This window comes from Python bivittatus, unplaced genomic scaffold (assembly GCF_059951505.1).
Source record: "Python bivittatus isolate LINGU-HERP-01145 unplaced genomic scaffold, Pbiv_v1 ctg000320_np1212, whole genome shotgun sequence".
Lineage (NCBI taxonomy): Eukaryota > Metazoa > Chordata > Lepidosauria > Squamata > Pythonidae > Python > Python bivittatus.
The window spans coordinates 12,565,230-12,586,019 of NW_028277052.1; the positions used below are offsets into that span (position 1 = coordinate 12,565,230).

Here is a 20,790-nt window from a genome sequence, read left to right on the forward strand (position 1 = left end):
GGGCTTTGTTGCGCCGCCGTCGCTGGCAGCTGCCAGGCGCGATGGAGACGGACGGGCGGGGAGGGGGGGCAGAGGCGGCTGTAATGATATGTGTCGCCAACGGACGGCACGCGCCGCCTCCCCACGCCCGCCAGGACGCCTGGCGGGGAGGCGGGGAGGGCAGGGGTGCCCGCGGAGCTGAGCTGACTGCGCCGAGCGCAGGAAAGGCTGGGCAAATTGCGAGCCGTCTCCCTGCCCGGAGGCCGCTCCGTCCCTCCTCCTGTCCCGCTCGGCGTGAAGGAGCGCGAGTCGTCTCTCAGCGGTGGGGGTTAGTGGTGCAAAACTGTACAAATCCTCCAGACTTCACAGGACATGGCTGTCGATGTTCCGCTCGAGATTCATATCGAGGGTGGTCGCAGTGGTGTGGCTTCACCCGGCCTCGTTTGTTTTGCGGGCGAGAAATAAGCGAAGTCGGGGAGAAGAGCCGCGGGCAGGAGCCGGCTCTGGACCGCGGAAGAGAGCCTCGGTGCGACGGAGACGTGTCCCTTGAGGAAGGCACGGCGAGGGGGGCAGGCCAGCCGCCTTAAGCTCTACTTGAGGTTCGCATGATGTCCAGACAAAACAGTTCAGCAGAGATTGCCTTCTACTGAATCCCGCCTGGGATCTTTGGTATAGCCTCAGAGCAGCTCTCCAGGGATTCATGCAAGAATCTTTGGAGATCTGGCTAGAAACGGTAGCTATTTAACTTGCAATCTCTTGCTTTATGTTTGTAATTTGAGCTGGATTTACACAACCTTGCTAACTTGTTTACTAAATTAGTCAGTTTCTGGGTTATACCATAACACACTGAACTGAATACTAACGAAAGAGTTTGGATTCATAAAAAATACTGAGCCACAAAACAGCAAACCACACCGACCAAGGTTAACCCTAAACTGAGCGTGTGCACATGAAGTCTTTAACGGACCAGGTTTTACACAGAGTTTTGGAGTGCAAGAAATATCTTTGGTTCTGTTTACATCATGGTTGCTGGAAGACATTCAGGAGGAAAACAGGTCTCCTAGCAGACTTTTCCCTCTTCACTCTCATTTTCTGTCAGATTCTCTAATATTCTAATACGGGAATTTTGCACCCTGAGGTCCCAATGCCATTTAAGTCTCCTCTGAGTACATAGAAGAATTCTGCCTTACGCCAAGACTTCAGATAGCAATAATTCTGGTTGATAGATTTTTCCTCCCTTCATTTGTCAATCTCCTTTCAAAACCATCTATACAAATGTTTAGCTAGCTAGCTAGAAGTCAGGTTTGGTACCATCACAATATGGCAGGACTACAATTCCCAGAATTCTGAGTGAGCATGGCAAACAAAATTCTTGGAACTCCACGCTCAGAACGGGGAAGACTGCCAAAAACAAACCGTAGTGAAATGATGAAGTCTCTCCTTTGTCTGCCTTTTCCTTGACTGTTTGTTTTTTTCTCCAATGAGTTTTGCTATCCACATACTTTCACTCTTCTTAAATTGCATGTTTTTCATAAACAACTATGGGGTTTTGTTTTGTTTTGTCTGGCAGAAAGGTGGCCTAATCCCCCCCCCCGCACTGCTTTTCAGTTCTTGAGTGACCTTTCCTCACAGCATAGTTAGATATAAAAGATGAAAGGCGTGACATTGGAACAGACTTAACAGCAAACATGTCAAATAAAAGACTTATCTGTTGAAGACCTGCAGTGCAAATATACACAGTTGGCAAGGTGCAAATCCTGCTGAACGCAAGTTGCAAGGAACGATTCCAGTCTAAGTCAGAGAAGGCTCTTCTTTTTCATCTTACCAAATATCCAAGGTCTAGGTCATGCTTACTACCTGCCTCTTCCCAATGTGCTTTGAAAGTTGCCCAAAAGTGTCCCCATCCACCACCATTTTGGTTTGCTTTCAGTATAGGCACCCGGTCCGCAGAACTTCACTTGCATCTCCTCTACTTTCCGTGGGGAGAACTTCAATCTTCCTACAGCAACATCCCCGCCAGGCACAAAACTTGGGGAGAAGGTAGAAAAGATCCAGAACACAACTCCCTGCTAGACTCTGTGGCATTACTACTTGGAAGCCTGGTCTGTACAAATCTCCAAAGACAATGCAAATGACACCATGGAATTAGTAAAATCATGCAAATGAGACTGGTAGAATCGCAAATAATCTCTCTCTGGTAGACAGTGCAGCGTATCCTGCAAGAAGTAGGATGCACGCATGCTTGATCCCACATGAGGAGCGATCTTACAAAGCTGCCTTATACAGAGTCACAGCACTCGGCTAACGTTTTCTACTCTGGTTGCTAGCAGCTGTCCATGATCTCTGTTATTCATCACACCCCATTAATTCATCTGCTCCTAATTATTCAGCTTGTTCCCTACACCTTGTCCCAGAGCACTAGATGTTTTTCCACCTTTCAATCCTTCTGAATCCAGCAAAATGTGCATCTAAGGTTCATCGGGTCTGTTTTGACTATTTTCAGACCTGTTTGAACAGCAGCACTGGCACGTGGGTGAGTCTGTAGAGTGCAGAGAACTGCCAGCCAATCAGTGATTGCCCTCTCTGACCAATTGTTCAACACAGAAACTGCCAGCCAATTGGTGCTTCTTTGTTGGCTAGTAACTAAAAGTGTCCTCTTCCCCCACCTTTAGTTCAATGCTAAATGTACAACCTTTCCCCCTGTTCACGAAAATAAAAGGGAATATATTGCTATTGTTTCCCGGCATTTGTATGCTCACCATGATGGCAAGCTTCCATTGCCTTCTGAGCAAATGTTAGTGTGTTGGCATTTCTGTATTAGGGATCTTTTACCTAATGGTGCCAGTGTAGGGCTATGATGGGACCCAACAGGTAGAAGAAACCAGAAATCCCTTCCACTGAGGGTACGGGGTGCCCTTTCACACACAGAGGCACTGTGCATGAAAACAGCATTTACTGCCTTACACTGGCATTTCCCTGACCATGGATATAACACTACTGGCACAGGGATATCTTGAAATTGCTTGCAATAGCCAGGCCCACCTTCCTCACGAATAGGGGGCTCATCATACAGAAGTAGCAGGATTGTGCCTTAATTTAGAAGGTCCTCTCGGAAGCCATTGCCACTGAATGTAGACAACATTGAACAAAATGGACCAGCTATTTGACTTGGTACACAGTTCTTTATGAGGTCTTATTCTTTCTGTTGCTGCAGCCTCACTAATTTCTTGATTTGTTGGTGGCTGGTGTGGAGTGTGTACAGCCTCATATGGTTTGGTGTCTTGAAAGTAGCCTACAGAGACATGCTCTTTGGAGCTGTAAAACAGGATGGGACAAGACAACAGCTCATTCTGTGGAAGGAGCAGAGGAACTAGTGGGATTTCACTCAGGAGGGAAGAACAAACAAAAAGGGAGGAAGAGGCTGGCAAAGGTTGTCTTCTTGATGAGAAGGTAGCAATGTTTGATGTCTGAGAATGACATCTAGGTATGGATATTGTATGTTGAGCCATCAGTGCTGCTGCATCTGCTGCATACTTGAGAGGGGGAAATGTCCAGTTTTGGAGATATCCAGGCTCTCTTTTGGTCAAATAGTACTTAGAGCCCTTGCCTACCGTGACACGGTGGTAAGATCATAAGCTAATAGAGGAGCCTCTGATGTCTCCAACTCTGGCAGTAGATGAATCAAAAACAGAGAAGTAAATGGAACCCCTGCCAGTTGGTTAACAGCTTATGGGCCGGTTCTGGATCTTAAGGTCCAGGGCTATCTCTCAAGCCATGGCTACTCTCAAGCATCCACTACTCCTATCTTCCAGCTCACCGTTAAAATCCAGAGGAGTGATTTCTCTGAACAGCTCTTTTAAGTATCTCTGCAATACAGTCATTCAGTTTGTCTTCTGCTGCTGGGCTGAGCACTTTTTTCCCCCATGTTTCTCTCTTGAGAACTGGCCAGATTCATATCTTCATTCCTCCACCCCTGCTTTGCCTCCTCCTTGAAGTTCATTCCTTTCCCAAACCTGCAACGCACAAGTCAGAACTTGCCCCGTCTCTGAGTCTTACCTCCTCCTCTGACTTGAATGTTCTAGGTATTACTTTACTCTAAAAACTACCTGGAGGATTTCTCAGGGAGTGGCAGCTCTTCAGCTTTCTGGCAAGACAGCCCAAGTGAAAGGATCCAGACAATTAGTTCCTTGAGATCAGTTTCCAAGCTGGGTTAACTTGTCAGCGGTGGGCTACAAAAAGAGCCAGCCCTATCGTTAGACAAATGAAATCGTCATCTCAGATGGCAAATGCTGAGGATGGCATCCAATAGCTATTCCTCCTGAAGACCTGATAGCAAAGCAGGGAAGGAGGGGCGAGGCAAAATTAGGGATGGAAAAGCAGCTTACTTTTCCCATTACCTCTGTAAGAGAAGTCAGTGGAATGCATTGCGGCTAGTAAGAGCAGCTACCAGAACCTCTCCAAAATTTGCCACTGACCTGTCCTTTTTAAGATGACAAAAGGAGAATCTTGGGGAAAAAAGTAACATGGTATTTTGTTAACTCTAATTACATTCAATCATATTTCATTTGGTCATGGCCTCACCCACTGTTTGGAATCTGGCTTCCAGAAAATGTGGCCTTCATCCCCAACCAGAAATGCAGATCCCAGGTAGACAGGAACACCAAGGATTAGCAGAATCCCAGCCTGAAAATGAGGGACCAGAATAAGATTGCTGCAGTTAGATGAAAATAGATGTTTTGTTTTGATATCTCAAATTCTTTCGTAAGATGATCCCTCCTGGACTCTGATTCAGCACTCAGCATTGCACTGGGGCCAGCAAGATGCATTCAGAAAGCTTAAAAGTCTGGATGGACAGGTAATCATTCTCTTTCACCAAGGCTCGACAGCATGTGATATCTAAAGGGTTCTAATAAATAGATATCAAGGCTAATGATATCTATTTAATTTAATGATAACATTTGCTTGCTCCTCTATAGATTTGTCCACTTCTCTTTTAAAACTCTCCCACTCAGACATCATCAACCATCGGATGGCCACAAAACTCACCATTTAACTCTTTCCACCCTTTTTATGTATTTGAAAAGTGTAATAGGTTCTTATTTTAAAAACAAAGGCAAATTCTCACCTGGCTGCAGCCTGGGGAAATCAGTAGGCAAAAGAGATCTCCAGCCTGGAGAGGACGGGGTTAAAAATCACGGACCCTATTAGGAAAAAAGGAAAGAGATCACCACTCTTCAACCAGGGTTATAAACACTATAAACCTGGTTAAAGACCCTGGTTCCTAAAGCAGGTATCCCCAATCACCCACCCCTCTTGTCTTGTTCTCTGAATCCCACTGGTAGCTGGCTGGCATTTCCCTTTTCGAGAAGAGAAATTAGCTTCTTCATTCTGCAGAATTTTTTTTTTTGTCTCCTCTGAAAGAGCTCATCGAGGTTCCTAATTGCTGTCACCCACACACACATATCACAGGGAGACACTGTTAAGCTGTTAAATAGGGAAATCTGGCTCTTTGTCACCCAAGCCACAGAATGCTTGTTATATATCTCTGGTTAGTTCCTGTTGCGGCTCAGCAAGCACAGAACAGTTTCATGGTTTCTGCTCCACTTAGTTCTTGCTGGAGATAAGAAATTGTCAGAGTAAAAATACTCGCCCCCTGCCATCAGATCACAGAAATCGGCTGGAAATGTTTGGCTTTTCCATTTATGTCAACTTTCCTGAATCTGATCACCTCCAGAAAGGGACTACAATACCCATGGTTGCCACTCCACATAATGGGAATGCTGAGAGGTGTAATCCCAAATTGGAGAAAGCCGATTTAAGGGTCAGTTTACTTCTGTGAAAACCTTGGGGGCGGCTCAATAATTGTGGCTGTAGATCTTGGGCAGTTCTTAGAGGGGAAGGGGCAAGGAAAAGCAAATGAGACCAGGATGAAAACACAATTACATGCTTTTAAATGCCAACTATAACTGAGTGAAGGAAAAGCTACACATTGCAATGCTTAAAAATAGGAGGCAGTTGTATGCTGCATTCTCAGCATGCGATAGAAATTCTGAAGAAGCTTCTTTTCCTTTGTGATCTCAGGTTCACACATGCCTTGAGATGGTGCAAACAGCTCTATTTCCCCGTTAAAATCTAGTATTTTCCCATATATCTGTAATAAAAATGAGATTATGGGAGCATTACCAGATGTGTTTTACTTGGGATGGGGGGCTGTTATTTCACTGGGAATTAAATTTAGGCTTGCCCAGTTCTATGAACAGTTCACCTTGGATGTTAAGTAAATATTAGTTTTGATGATTTGCTAATGTTCACTTGCCCTTGAGACATTATACAGCCTGGGTTAGCTGCAAATCTTGCAGAGGTTAGACTGCAGGATCCTTTTATTTGGGGAAAATACCTCATATTTGCTGTTACAGGTAGTCCTCGACTTACAACCATTTGAAGTTACAACAGCACTGAAAAAAGTGACTTACAACTGGTCCTCGCACTTATGACCATTGCAACATCCCCACGATCACATGATCAAAATTCAGGCACTTGGCAACTGGCATGTATTTACAACAGTTGCAGCATCTCAGGGTCATGTGATCGCCATTTGCGACCTTCCCAGGGGGCTTCCAACAAGCACAGTCAATGGGGGAAGCCAGATTCGCCTAATGACCATGTGATTTACTTAATGGCCATGGCAAAAAAGATTGTAAAACCAGACACAACTGACTTAATGACCATGTTGCTTAGCAATGAAAGTTCTGTCCCAATTATGGTTATAAGTCAAGGACTACCTGTAGTGTGCGAATGCACAAGTTATTCCCCTCATTGACACATCAGATTTCTGAACATGCACAGAGATTTGCAAATAGACTTGCCCAAACAATGAGCTTCATGAGTTGCTATTTCACATATTGAGTGCTCATTACTGTAGATCAGTGTTTCTCCATTTCAGCCACTTGAAGATGTGTGGACTTCAACTCCCAGAATTCCTTAGCCAGCATGGCTGGCTGGGGAATTCTGGGAGTCGAAGTCCACACATCTTCAAGTGGCCGAAGTGGAGAAACACTGCTGTAGATCTTTAAGCCCAATTCCCATTAATCACAAAGGCTGAGTTTAAAGGGAGCTATTTGACATTTGGAAGGTCCTGGATCCCCATCCCTGTTGTAGCCAAGCTACATATAACCCTTTCCCTGTCTTGACTTTCAGGATGTAACTCCCACGGGTTTAGACCATCCTTTCTCAGTCTTTTTACCCTGGAGGAACCCTTGAAATAATTTTTAGGTCTCAGGGAACCTGTGATGGAATGGTGTTATGAAGGCCACATTCAGGGAGATAAGCATCTCCTTAGCCCTCAACAGGAGCGTGGGAAGTTTATGATGATGAGACTGGCAGCACCCTAAGGAATTCACGGTGTTGTGGCTTGCTGGCTTGGGAACTTAGGTTCAGTCTGGAGAGACTGATGTCAGGTTCAGCCCATAGAACTCCACGAGGCAGTGCAATATAGTTCTGTCGCGTTTATTAGCTTCCACCTCAAGACAGAAATCTCTCCAGACTGAACCTAAGTTCCCAAGCCAGCAAGCCACAACACCGTGAATTCCTTAGGGTGGTACCTTTATCTTCTTAAACTTCCCACGCTCCTGTTGAGGGCTAAGGAGATGCTTATCTCCCTGAGCATGGCCTTCATAACACCATTCCATCACAGAACCCCTGGAAAAAAATAACGAAACTTACAAAAACTTCACAACACACTCCTAACCTACACAATGCACATTCTCCAACATTTACAACAGCAAAGTGGCAGGCTGGCATAAAGATTCCCTACACTAGCATTGCACACATGCAATCACAATCTCTTGTGGAACCCCAGTTGAGAAAGGCTGGTCTGGACGTACAGCAGGAAGGGGAAAGTGGCAACTAATGTCTCCTTGAGAATTAAGTTTTACTGATCCTCACAACCAGTGTAAATGGACCCTTAGAATCTGAAATATGCCTCATTTTTCCATAAATGGCATGTGGCAGATCTACTGTAAGTGTTAACAGCACCATTGTGTGGCCAGTTACTGAACAACACCTAGGCTGAATAGTATTTTATACAGCGACATCATTTTAAAAAATGGTTTATTTGTAAGAGTTTAAATATACGTGCCATTTTCAAGTTGACAATATAGGAAATAGCTTGTTATTCTTCCTAGACCAATTATCAGCTTAACCATTCCTTGTATCTAAGAAAGGAAGATAACTAACCTTCATGCTACACAAGCAGTGTTACTTTGCTGATGTTGCTAAATATTAAACATTTAAGCTTCCCACTACCACATCCCATTCTTTTGCAATAGGTACACAAGTATTTTAATTGTCAGCACATATCCATACTAAATCCACCAAGGGTCAGTGTAACATTAAAATTTTCAAGGTAGGTGCCATCAGAAGGGCAGCATTGTGATCAGTGCGTGGTTTCTGTGGGTAGCAAGCTATAGTTTATTTCTTCAGGCTTCGTAGGAATGCCTCACACTGAAGTTCATTTCCCTGGTTAAATCCGTAAGGTTTCCTTCAGTGGGTAAGATGACTGAGAGGATCTTGTAACGATGGCAGCAGTTCTCTAGTGTGCAGATCCAAGATGATAGCCATCCCCAGCTCATTTTCTGTAGAACTGCATGAATCATATTTTGCAGAGATGCATGACTCATCCTCTGCTTCACCAACCTTGGATGTGCCTTTCAGATATAGTTTGTTTTTGTTTCCAAAGAGTTGATGGAAGTGGATGGTAATTGAACATTTGCTTCATTCGTCTCCAGGGAGAATTCCTTCTCCTCTGTCTTGACTGGAGACGCAGAAAGCTTAGACACAGAGGTAGTTTTCTCTGTGTTTTGTTGGAGGAAATCAATGCTGCAAGGTGTTTCCTCAGCAGGCAAAATCTGGCTGGTAGTTGGTTGCAGAGCCACTGTGTTGTCACATCTATGGACACTACAACAGCTCAGGCTATCATCTTCAAGAGGGCTCATCCCTGTAAAGGGAGAAGTGACTTGTGGGTTTCTGATGGACCTTGTTTTCCAAGCAGCAGGCTGTGGAAGGTCTATTGAAACCTCTGGCTTTTGAGAAATGTTGTGATTAGTGGAATCTATAAGGTTGTTAACACATTCAAGATTCTCATTCTCCTTGCATCCCTCTCCACTTAGCAAAGATACGTTCGATGATCCACTAACGTTTTCTACTTCAGATTTCTCCAGAACTGGATTCTTAATATGAGGCTCTTGGTTGACTGAAGAGTGGTAAAAGATTTCATGAACATAATCTCTTCTTCTTCTTCTTCTACTCAGTGGGGTGGCCATTGGAAGAGTACTGGCTGTACTCAGAGTATCTTCTTCTTGTACTCTAATAAACATACATACATACATACAAGTTATGTAGAACATTTAATCTGATATGATTGCTCTGTGTATATGTGAGTATATGTGTAGGAGTGCTAATACATGTGCATGTATCATGTGGAAGAATAAAAATCTTACAATAAAAATCTCCTCTTATTGAAGTTGACAAATCTGACTCAAGAAATGAGAATCCATCCAGCTAGTAATTACCGCTTATGGACATAGTCATCATAATCTTTATGGACCTGTGCCTGTTCATAGCCAGAAGCTCCACTTCTGTGATTCTTGCCAGTTGTGGAAGCTTCAGGAAATTGAAGCATACTCTTATGGGAATCTGAGAACAAAAATGATAGAGAAATGTTGACTCTCAGAGAGTTAGCTTATCTCCCTATATATCCTAGGCCATCCATCACTCATACCTGCTTCAGGACTGCTCATAGTTTGGGATAAGTCTTTCTTGTGTTCAATATGTTGTTCTTCCACCCTTGACAAGCAAACCTGCAAAGGCAGGAAACAGAGTTATACTGTAAAACAGTAACCAATTTTCAATGCAAGAGTAACTTTGAGAAAAGACTGCCAAGGAAGATTTGCCAAGGTACCCAAAGGGAAGTCACACAGAAGCAGCCACAACCTGTGCTGTGGTTTATGAGTCCAGGATATGGGATAATGGTCTTAAGTATCTGGAAAGATGTTTGCAGTTGAATATTAAAAAAGTTTCTGAAGAATCAGAACAGTTTGAGAGCGAACCAATTACAGAGGGTTTAAGGGTTTAAGGGTTTATGGGTTTATGGGTTTATGGGTTTAAGGGTTTATGGGTTTAAGGGTTTATGGGTTTATGGGCTCCCCCCCCCCCACATCTATTCAAGCAGAGGCTAGAAAGCCAGTTGGGAAGGTTTTGATACTTCTGTGAGCTATGCTGCTCCTGGCAGCAAAATACCCACGATGCTATGACATTCTAGGGAATGGTACTAGTGTACTGGGGAGAAAGGGTGCTTCCAGAGAAGGTTGTTACAGTGCAAAAGCCCTGTCAGCCTCACTAGGTCCAGATCAGGAAATCAGCTCCAAAGGAAGACCAGAACTACACTTTACTGAGATTGGCTACAATAACAGAATATTGCAAGCCTGACTGTGCTGCACCTCTTCCCTTAAACTCCAGTAAATCAGGACAGCATCTGCCTGATGCCTTTTCAAATGTTATCTCATTTTTTGGGCTTAAAAAGATTTTCAGTTCCTTTAGACTAAGTCACGATTTTTGCACATTTCCATCAAAGTCATCTTCCTTTTTTTGTACACTACCTCATAAACTGGTCCAGAGATCCAGATATTTTACTCCTGCAATTTTCTTTTATTTGCTAGTGTTTACAAGGAGATGGTTACATGCAGACAAAAAGTAGAGTAGATCAACTGAAACTAAGACGACATCCAGAGTTCTCATTGGGGTCAATAGATCTATTCCAAGGGTAACTATTTTGATCTTCTCTGTTATCCGTTACTTGGAGAAGCAAACATAAACCCTTACCTCTCTAGGCCTGGTTGCTGGTTTTGGCAAAGCTCGCCGATGAATCTTGACTAGCCTTTTCTTCATCAATTTCTGCTTTGGTAAGACAGCATTGCCTAAAAGGATTTAAACTAGTTGTCATAAAAATGCTTTGGATGTTCTTCCCTACTGCAAGACATAAAGCACATATTTTGCCCTTTAAAACCCTTGAAGGCCCAATAGATCTAAGAGTTTCAGCCCAAACCACAGGTGGAGGGAGATTTGAGGACTACCAATAAGATGCTAGAAGGCATATAAGGCCCATGGATTGCCCACCTCTGATCTAGATGATACATTTATGCTTTCTAGGTTTGGTAGATGAGAATTTAAGCCACTACATCTCTTCTATTGTTACATAGATTCATCTTCTAAGGTGGCAGCTAGAATAAGTGGAACAAATTTTTGATATAGAATGGAAATGAGGTCAAGGAAGATTCCTAACTGATCTTGGAGGAATGACTCTCACAGAGGTAAAGGACATGTCTTTTTGAAAGCCTCGTCCCTGCTTTTCTGTTTCCTTTAAGCTGAGCATGGTAGTCTCTTTCCCTATCAAGTCTAATGCAAGCTAAATATTAAGTACAGTATCAAAAATACCACCTTGTTTTTGCAAGTTTGATGCTGTGGTCTTTTCTGCAGGCTTCTTGTTGATTTTAAAGAATCTGAAATAAAAAAGTTGAGCTAAGCATTAAAAAAACATTAGGGAGATGTTCAGTACACACAGGTATTAACTCTGTTCACATGGGCATGTCAAAATCTACATGACTACAGTAGGACACCAGTGGGAAAAGTCTGTCTTTTATTAAAGAGGGTCTTTAAATCAAAGGGCCACAACTATGGAACTTGCTCAGCTTACTTCCATAGAAAAATTAGTCAAAGGGAATTAGACCAAGTTTCTACCAAGCTGAAGCTTCAAGATGGGAAGGGCCTCTCAGACTTCCTAGCCAGCATGACCATGTTCATTCAGATTTCTGAAAGTTATGGCCTAACATATCCAAAGAGTAATGCTGCATTTGACAGGAACAGGCACAGCAAGATTATCCATTGGTTCCAGGAACTGAATAGAAATCTCCATTCATACTATCCTAGCAACAGGATATGCATGATTGTTGAGTTCCTGCAGTAATTTGGTTTATGCAATCTAGTGGCATAAATCCAGCTAGGAAGATTAGAAGTTGCTTATATAATCTCCCCTCTAGTTCACTATTTTCCAGCTTTTGCAATCTAGCGTCCTTCAACTGCAGCCAGCACGGCATATGCTTGAAGATGACGTTACTGCTTGTCTGTGGAATGCTGGTCTCAAGTGTTTATGAAGATCTCTGCGATTTCAGCAGGGATTATTATAGTTACCCATTTAGCGATGGGACTTTTTCATGTAAAGCACATGTTCCATAAGGTATAGTTGTGGGAGCAGCAAAGTCAATATGGATAGGTCATGCTGAATGCTGCTAAACAGATATAACAAAGGCTATATCTTAGGAACAGAATAGCGTAACCATAGCATTGCTTTGGATTAATTCTGTGGCTAGAACAGACATTATCACTAGCTATGAAGCTTACCTGCTAGAAGCTTGGGTAGGAGAGAAAGGCTGAGAAGGTGAGGATGTAGGCTGATGATTTTCTCCTGGCTGAGCTGAAGAACAGCCAGCATCCTGCAGTTGCCTCTGAAGAACAGTCACTATGGAGCAGAAAAGAGAGTCTGAATTGGTGTGTCTTTAAGAAAGGCATATCACCTCCCCTTGAAATAGACATTATAAAACTTTGTGTTGTTGACTTGGCCTTCAAAACAAAGTTCTCTATGCTTTACAGCATAGATTTTTGCTACCAAGAACAGCTTTCCTTTCTGAAGTCTTTGGGGAGATTGATTTGTCTGATTTCTCTTACCTGTGTGCTCCAGTTCCACCAGAGTCTTCTCTGCTGCGATTGCTCTCCTCTCTAGTTCCTGCTTTTCCACCATCTGGCACTCTAGGTAGACTTTCAGCCTCTCTGGGAGATTGAGCTGTGTACAGTCAGACAGCTCCATCCAAAGGAAGCACAAAACAGGATTCAAACCTAGGCTTTCTTCCCATGGACACATAATCAAAGTCAGTGAGTCTCTTATAACAGCAACAACCTAAATACAGTAAGTGTTGAAGCATCAGAAGCATACGTAGGAGATGCATCTTCCATATTATGGCGCTGTGTCCACATGGACCTACCTACAGTCTTGGGTTTATACCCAGGCATCCTATTCCAAGAAAGCAAAGACTTCTTAATCCCAGTTGTGTACTTCCAATACAAATCCCCAATCCAAATAGCCAGCTCTACCTCTGGGAATACAAGGTGATCCATCTCATTCAGCTGGCAAGACAACTTGCTGTTGTTCTTCCTGGCAATATCCAGCTCATGCTCAAGTTCTAAACAGAAAAGAAGATCAGGTCAGCATCATACACATCTGATACCATTGGAATACTGGCATTACTCTGCAGAGTGCCCTCCAGATTAAAAACAAAGAAGGGACTTAATCTGTAGCATCTCTAAACTTGATCATGTTTCTGCTTGATAACCCAATGTTTGGCTCATTGTGTAGCACACAGTGCCCTTCCTAATCTGTTTACATGATGCTATTTCACTCAATATTTTTTCCCCTCCCAGAACTTTTCAATGATTTTTGGTCATTGTGGCTTTTGATATGCTACTGAATTATACTTATTTCAGTCTTGTGGCATTACAATTTCTATGTGTCGGGGGGGGGGGGGGGAGTGTCCTCAAAACATTTTCTCCAACATTACCTTTTACTGAACTAGATGGGGAAAGCATTTGGGGGAGGAAATTTGTGTTGGACCTCCATTTATTCTTCTTTTCTATTGGTGGAGGAATAGTAAATCAGCGATTTAAGAATCCCTACTCACATTTGCAGCTTTAAAGCCAAGAACTTTTCCCCTCAAAGCAGCAATGTTCAAGACATTTGAACTGTAATCTTAATCAAACTTGACTATTACTGAAAGCAGAAGAATTTACTTCTGAGTCAATATGCTGGAGAAGGACTGAAAGTCATCTCCCTTATACCAAGGTCTATGTGTTCGCCCAAAGAAATTCATGGAACAAATAGATAATCTCCCCGTTAGTAATTTACAGTGTCTTTATAATATCACAGAGTTTTTTGATGAAGCAATATAAAACACAATAGGAGGAATACGCTAGAACTTGCTAGGGAATTCTGGTAGTTGAAATCCATGCATCTTAAAGTTACTAAGGTTGAAAAACACTGCTCTACAAGATGCTGTAAGTTACTAGCGGAAAAATGACCATTCTCCTGTTTCAAGTTTCAGCAGTCAGACCTAAACATTTTACCATGGATATGCTTTTGATATGTTGCTTCGGTATCTTGATTTCCTATGTCCTTGCCTGAGCGTTCCCTTCGGGATGCAGAATCTTGGACTTGCTAAAAAGGAGATTTTTATAAAAAAAAATTAACCATCTTCTTATGTTTCACACTTCTAAGGAGGTCATCATTACCATTTCCATGAAAGATCCTTTCATGGAAAGGATTTCCTTTCACCTATCACTTTCTATAAGGTCAAGGATCCCTGCCCAATAGAATCTTCTGCCATGCTTATTAGCCTTGTATTTTCTTGAAATCAGTACTTTTTAGGTACACACCTGAAAGTGCAAGAAAGTCATCAGCTAGTGCATTTTTCTGTAATTTCTCACCAGCTAATTGTCTAAGCTTATTTGCTTCTGGGCAACTAGCTATGAGTATAATTTGATAGTGCCACATGATTTCCAAATTATTGCCGCCTTACCTCAGCTTCCCCTCACCAGGGTCTAGCATTCCCTACCTACTGGCCATGCTTGCTCGGAATTTTGAAAGTTTTCATCTCAATACCTAACATCAGTTTCAAGAAAGGCTGGGTTGCTACCCAAACCAAGCAAATTAATGAAAAACTATTTTAGAGCAGCACTTCTCTTCTAAAACACTAGTTTTCAATGGAGTAATAATCATTATTCACAACAAACTATTTTCTCTTGAAGGCATTACCTTTGCACCCTCAATTAATACTGAACCCCAATGACAACATCCACCAGTTGTATTCCATATTTCTGTATCTTTCTCTCCTTTGCCAGATCTGATTTTGACCATTTTTAAAGCACAGCTTCAACAGAATCAATGCATCCAATGAAAATTGGACCTGACTCCCCTAAGTGGACAGGGAGTATGCACCATGACTGATTAACTATACCAAGAGCCATCAAAATGTCACAAAATCATCAGGAAGATTTTCAAATTCTCTATCAGAATAGAAGGTAGACAATAAGGGTATGGAAAAAGGAAGGCAGTTTGGTGTAAGAACTGAGATTTATATTGCAAATGCTGAGTAGTTAACTATTGTTTCTTTTTCCCAGGATGTAATTCAGCATCTGCAGCGATTAGCAATGAGTCATTTACACAGCCTTCAATATTCACGTTAAAAATGTTTCAAATAGCAAACTTTAGCTTTAAACAACTAGTTTAGCTTTTCTCCCCCATATTCTGCTTTATGTAACATGTAATGGAGATCTTTGGAAATCTCAAAAAGTCTTATTCAGTATTTCATAGCATTTTTGGTTATGCCAAAGTGCATAGATTAGGAATAAAATTCAAGTTTACCTGGACATCTCTTCCTGGAGCAATGTGGCTATTATTGTTAATGTGAGATTCTTCATGCTGCTGTTGCTGTGGTGGATCTAACACATCCCCTAGAAGAAGAATACAACTCATGGAAAGTGGAAAGCATGAAGCAGACCCCCTGTTTTCTAGCATACCTGGTGCCAATAATGTTTTTGTAATAGCATAGAATGGAATACAGTACCACACAAGATGTTAACGTTTTTGAAAGGCATTGAAAATCTGCAAGCAGGTTAGTTAAAGGCTTCCCAATAACCACAGGCAAATTCAAGGCCAGTTTTAGGTGTGGGCAAATGAAGTCTTGGGTAAAACATTCACAGTAGCCTTGAGTTCTAGTAAAAAATCTTAGAAGTTTAAAGCCCATCAACTCTTACAGAATGAGTTGTAGCTCACTGGGAAAGAAGGGATGAAACACCCACATTGCATGGAAAAAGTCCCCTTTTAAATTCAGTCCCTGGCCTCTGTAGTTAGAATTAGCAAATGATAAGAAAAGTCTCATCTTTGATGAAGAATCTAGAGCTTCATTACCAGTCTCAAACAGACAAGAGCATACTGTGGGATCCTGGAAGTTTCCTATACTCCTAACACTCTATAGACCTTAAAGTAGTAGCAAATTTACCTTTTACTACTTAAATATCCTATTTAATCCTTCCTTAAATCATTATCTCTTAACCTAGCAGAAGCAATAGTATCTGAAGCCACAGTTAACTTAGAGATGTGAAAAGGTTTCTAACCTATTGCTAAATTTCAACACAATGCATTCCCTTCCCCTTTAGCAGCACCCTCTTGATTAAAAAAAAAAAACTTCCCCAGAAACTAATGTTCCATTGCAGATGATCCATATTCATCTGTCAGCCCCACTACCATCCCAAGAAAATACTCCCCCCAACAAACCTTTTGCTTTCAAGCAACAAAAAGTTTCTCTGATTCTAGCTCGCCGCCCATATCTCTGATTAGACATAACTGAGCCATACAAATTTTCCCCAAGATGCACTTTTCCATCTTTCCTTTTTATCTTTATTTGCTGTTCTCTTATTGGAGGAACTAATCGGGGAACATGTGTTACTTACTAATTGGTTTGAGAACTCAGCTGACCACATATTGTCTACTTAGATGGCCAACATTTGAACTGGCCCCTGTAGCTTTGCTTCCAACAGGCCTCACCTGCAGCAATTAGCAGAAGATCATGTTTGGCTTTAAATTTGTCTACCATTTTTTCTGCATAAAATAAGTCTATTATATTTAAGTGCTTCCCCAGCCCCCCTTATGGGAGAATGGCCTACTGACTAAGCTGTTTCATGCTCTGCATGTAACAATGCAATGCTTTAATGAAATTGAAAGCCTACCTCTTTTACAGGGCTATTGTGATAACTCCCTATGTGGCTTATATCTGTGGTACTATCTATGAAAAATACATAATAGCCATTTTTCCATCACATCATTTGCACATGAGAAAATGAGGAAGCAGGATTAGAACCACAGTTATGTTCTACACTGCTGATTACAATTCTCCAGGCAATGAAGAGCTTTGCTTCCAATTCTTTGAGCACCATAACTATTTGACCATCACAGCTTTAAACTGAAAGCCCACTTTTTTCTTCCCTCTGAGCTATATGCAGATTAGAGATATTGGCCAGGTTCACATATCACACTAAACCATATTGTTGCATAGTTCTGACTGAATGTGTTGTGGAAAATATGCTGCTGTAATCTGTAAACCATGTTCATGTCTTAAGATGTGTGAATAAATGCAATTGAGGCTTATTTAAACCACTATTAAACAACCCACAACTCCACAGTGTAAACCCAATTGTAATTTATTGAATGGGTAGGAAAAGGAACTTTGTTCTTACAGGTAATCCCCGGGTTAAGAACACCTGGGTTACAGATGACCCATAGTTAAGAACGGAGCCTATTGTAGCAAAATTTAAGTTAAATACACAATGGTTCAAGTTAATCACACAATACTACTTATACAGTACTATATAATAATACTGTTCTGGCTTACACACAAATTCGACTTAAGGACAGACCTTGGGAACAGAACTCATTCTTAAACCGGGGACTACCTGTATTCATCCATGAACCTCAATTCTGTTTTTAAGGAATGCTCCTTAATTTCTGATTCCTATTTTGCCTTTTTTTTCTGGAGATGCTTCATTGACAATACTATTCATCATGTGCATTTCTTCTGTCCATGCTTTGACCAAGATCTGTAGTACATTTCTAGACAGACAGGTACTGATCCCTCTTGGCTCTGACATACCCTCCTGAAAGAGGCCTGTTTAGCATATTTTTCTTTTTTGGAGTAAGGTAGTCCTCATTTAGTGACTACCTCATTTAGTGACCACTTGCAGTTATGACAGTGGTGAAAAAGTAACTTTATTATCAATCCTCGCATTTACGACCTTTGCAGGTCTATAAAGCAAAGGAAAGCTGAAGTAAGATCATAAGCACAGTCATGGTTTTACTTAACCGCTTTGCTTAATGACTGAGTTGACGGTCCCAATTGTAGTTATTAAACAAGGACTACCTGTACTGGGTAAAAGCTACTTCTCCAGCCACTCAGGTTATGCTAGTAATTTAAACTGTCTTAGCTCTGCAGAGTTTGGCCCTCTGCCTTCAGTATAAATTGCTTTGTTGCTTATTTCTTGCTTGCTTTGAAATCATTTGTGATTTGTTGCAATAGTGATATATTTTGTTGTTTTACTGTAAGCTATAAACCCTGATGGTGCTTAATAGGACTAATAAATTGTAGGCTCATAAATAAGATGATGCCATCTACCACAGTTGTATTTATTATCTTAAAAAAAAAAAGATACTGCCTTTATGCATTGCAAAATTTGTTGATCTGACATCTATCTCACAACTCTGATCAAAAAGTTATGGTGCAACCATAATATAGTCCTAGTTACTTCTGGAAATGATCCAAGGCTGAACTGAGAGGAGTAGCAAAAGTCTCCTACAATTCCAAACCATCGGCATCTTTGCTGAGCTGCTGATATATGCACCTATAAATTAGGTTAAGCAACTTGGTGGTCTCTGGATAACACATATACTCCCTTAGGGCCAACCAGTTCTTTGCCTCTCCTGATTTCATTTTTAAAAGATTCTTCTCTCAGAAGCTAGGCATGCTGCAAAGCACCAGTCTCTAGCATAATTGCTCAGAAAGACCCTTGACCCCTCTCCAGTAGCCCCCAACTGGCAGAAAAAAATGAGAAACATTCATGGGAGGGAGATCAGGGTGGGCTGAAAGCCACTTGGCTTTCTGACAAAAGGATTTTCTGGTATCTGGCTACACTAATCATAACAGCAGCCACAACAGACTCACAACATTCAACAATTAAAGCATTTCTACACTAATGTAGAAGATCAGTGATCAAGGGACAATGTCGGATGGAAAGCAGAAATTTGCAACAGCAGCTGATGAAAGGTATCTCCTCATCCTTCTAATAGCTCTAAACCTAGTGGACAAGGACATCTATGAAGGAAAGATGTACCATGATGGGCTCATGACTTATATGGGTATTGGCCAATTTGTGAGTATGAAATTAATTTTCTTGAGACACTGCAAGCCCTAAAGGCTCATGATTTATGAAGGGCCCACCCCTAAAGGAAACAAGAAGCCTCCATTTTGTCAGTACAGAACAAGAGTCCCATTTTCTTTAACATTTATTTATCATGTTTAACTTATTCAGGTATCACAGTTTTCTACATTAAAATATTTCCATGCTATTTCCCCATCCCCATGATTCCCAACCCTCCTCAAATTCAGAGAAAAATAGAATTGACACGACTTCGATGGAATGCATCAGAGTAAAGGAAAAAAAGGCTACTGCACCCAAGTTACAGAGCACACAGAACAAAACAGTACAAAGAAGATCTGCATAGGACAAAGCGCTGGGAGGGCTGAAGGGGAGAAACGGAACCAGCAGTCTTTGCAGCCTGAACCATCACCAACCTCTTCAAGCAACACCCAGCTGGGATGTTGTCCCATAGTTTGTGATCTGGATCACTGGAATTGAAGTGGTGGGAGCGGCCCCAAGGCATAGGCCAGAAACCAAAATCAAGGTGAAAACATACCTCATATTTGCCTCCGAGCTTTGAAATTCACACAAGCCCATTCTACAAAAGCATTTGGCTGCCAATGCCATCTACTGCCCAGTGCCAAAGCAATTTTTAGAGCTGTGCTCAACTGAATGGGGCTAGCGAGCTTCACCTTTGGAAGATGGTTTAAAGAAAAATCCAAAATTGGGTAGGGTTCAATCCTAATACGTTCCAAAGGGTTTCTCAATAACAGAATTTAAAATAGCCCTTCATATGTTCACTGTGCTTTCTTACTTTCTGGATCATTAGGAACCTAACAAGAGGGCTCATTGGTATAACTTTCAAATGATCTAGGTATATTTCAAGTAAATGTTCCTCAACTTTGTTCAAATACAGGGGTGTGCTGCGATGTGCAGCTGAAAAAGATCGCCCCCTTTCAGAGCATTTTGAAGACGGATGTTGATACCCATTAGCTGCAGGCACCATCACCCTCACTAGCATTGTCCTCTGCCCCAATTACTTTGCAATGAACCATAGAAGAAAGGGGAGGAACATCCCTGTTTTGCTATTGTTACATATTTATGTCCACAACTGCATAAATGTGCAGATGGATAAGCTGGAACTGGGCAGTGGGACTGGCAACCTGGAAAGTAGTCCCTATGCCAAGTTCATAGAAGAGGTAGGAATCATGTACTTGTTCCTGGGCAAGCAACAGGATGTGCAAATATTGCAAAATCACTGTTGGGTGATTTCCTAGCCATAATTGAAGTGAATGGCGCTTTGTGGGCTTGAAATGCTACCAGTAACCATTCTAACCTATTGGGTGGCCTTCTCTTGTCCACTTGTCAGCAGGATGGCTTAGAGTGCAACCAATGGTATGGAATAGCACCGAATACCAAAAGTCCCAAGTGGGCAAGGATGGCCTGACCAAGGAATACAACTTTTCTCAAGTTTTGATGGACTAGATTTTCCCTCCATAACTAGATGACTTGTCTCAAGCTCCAACAGTCCAAAAATGGCATGGCAGCCAGCTCAGTGTACTGTCTTCCTCCAAGACCACATAAAGGAAAAATGCTTCCAGGAAAGCAAACCAGAGTACTGAAGATAAACCATTTCCTCCCAGTACTGTATATGTAAACCATTCAAGATACCAGTGTTTGAGAAGGAGCATATTTTAAACTCTGTTATCAGCTTAAAACATCAGGAACACTGGCACAAATATG

The 20,790-nt window shown here is 41.8% G+C and overlaps 1 protein-coding gene across 1 annotated transcript; it reads right to left on the minus strand.

Annotated features, from left to right (window-relative positions):
* Nucleotides 1-8,120: 8,120 nt before the first annotated feature.
* On the minus strand, nt 8,121-14,382 carry LOC148216204 (uncharacterized). Its single transcript, XM_088139165.1, has 9 exons — nt 14,206-14,382; nt 13,180-13,268; nt 12,757-12,889; nt 12,433-12,550; nt 11,473-11,534; nt 10,858-10,952; nt 9,758-9,836; nt 9,549-9,672; nt 8,121-9,342 (listed from the first exon to the last, which is right to left on the minus strand). The coding sequence occupies exons 2-9, from the start codon at nt 13,201-13,203 to the stop codon at nt 8,688-8,690; spliced, it is 1,290 nt and encodes a 429-aa protein (XP_087995291.1). The 5' UTR covers nt 13,204-13,268; nt 14,206-14,382; the 3' UTR covers nt 8,121-8,687.
* Nucleotides 14,383-20,790: the final 6,408 nt, after the last annotated feature.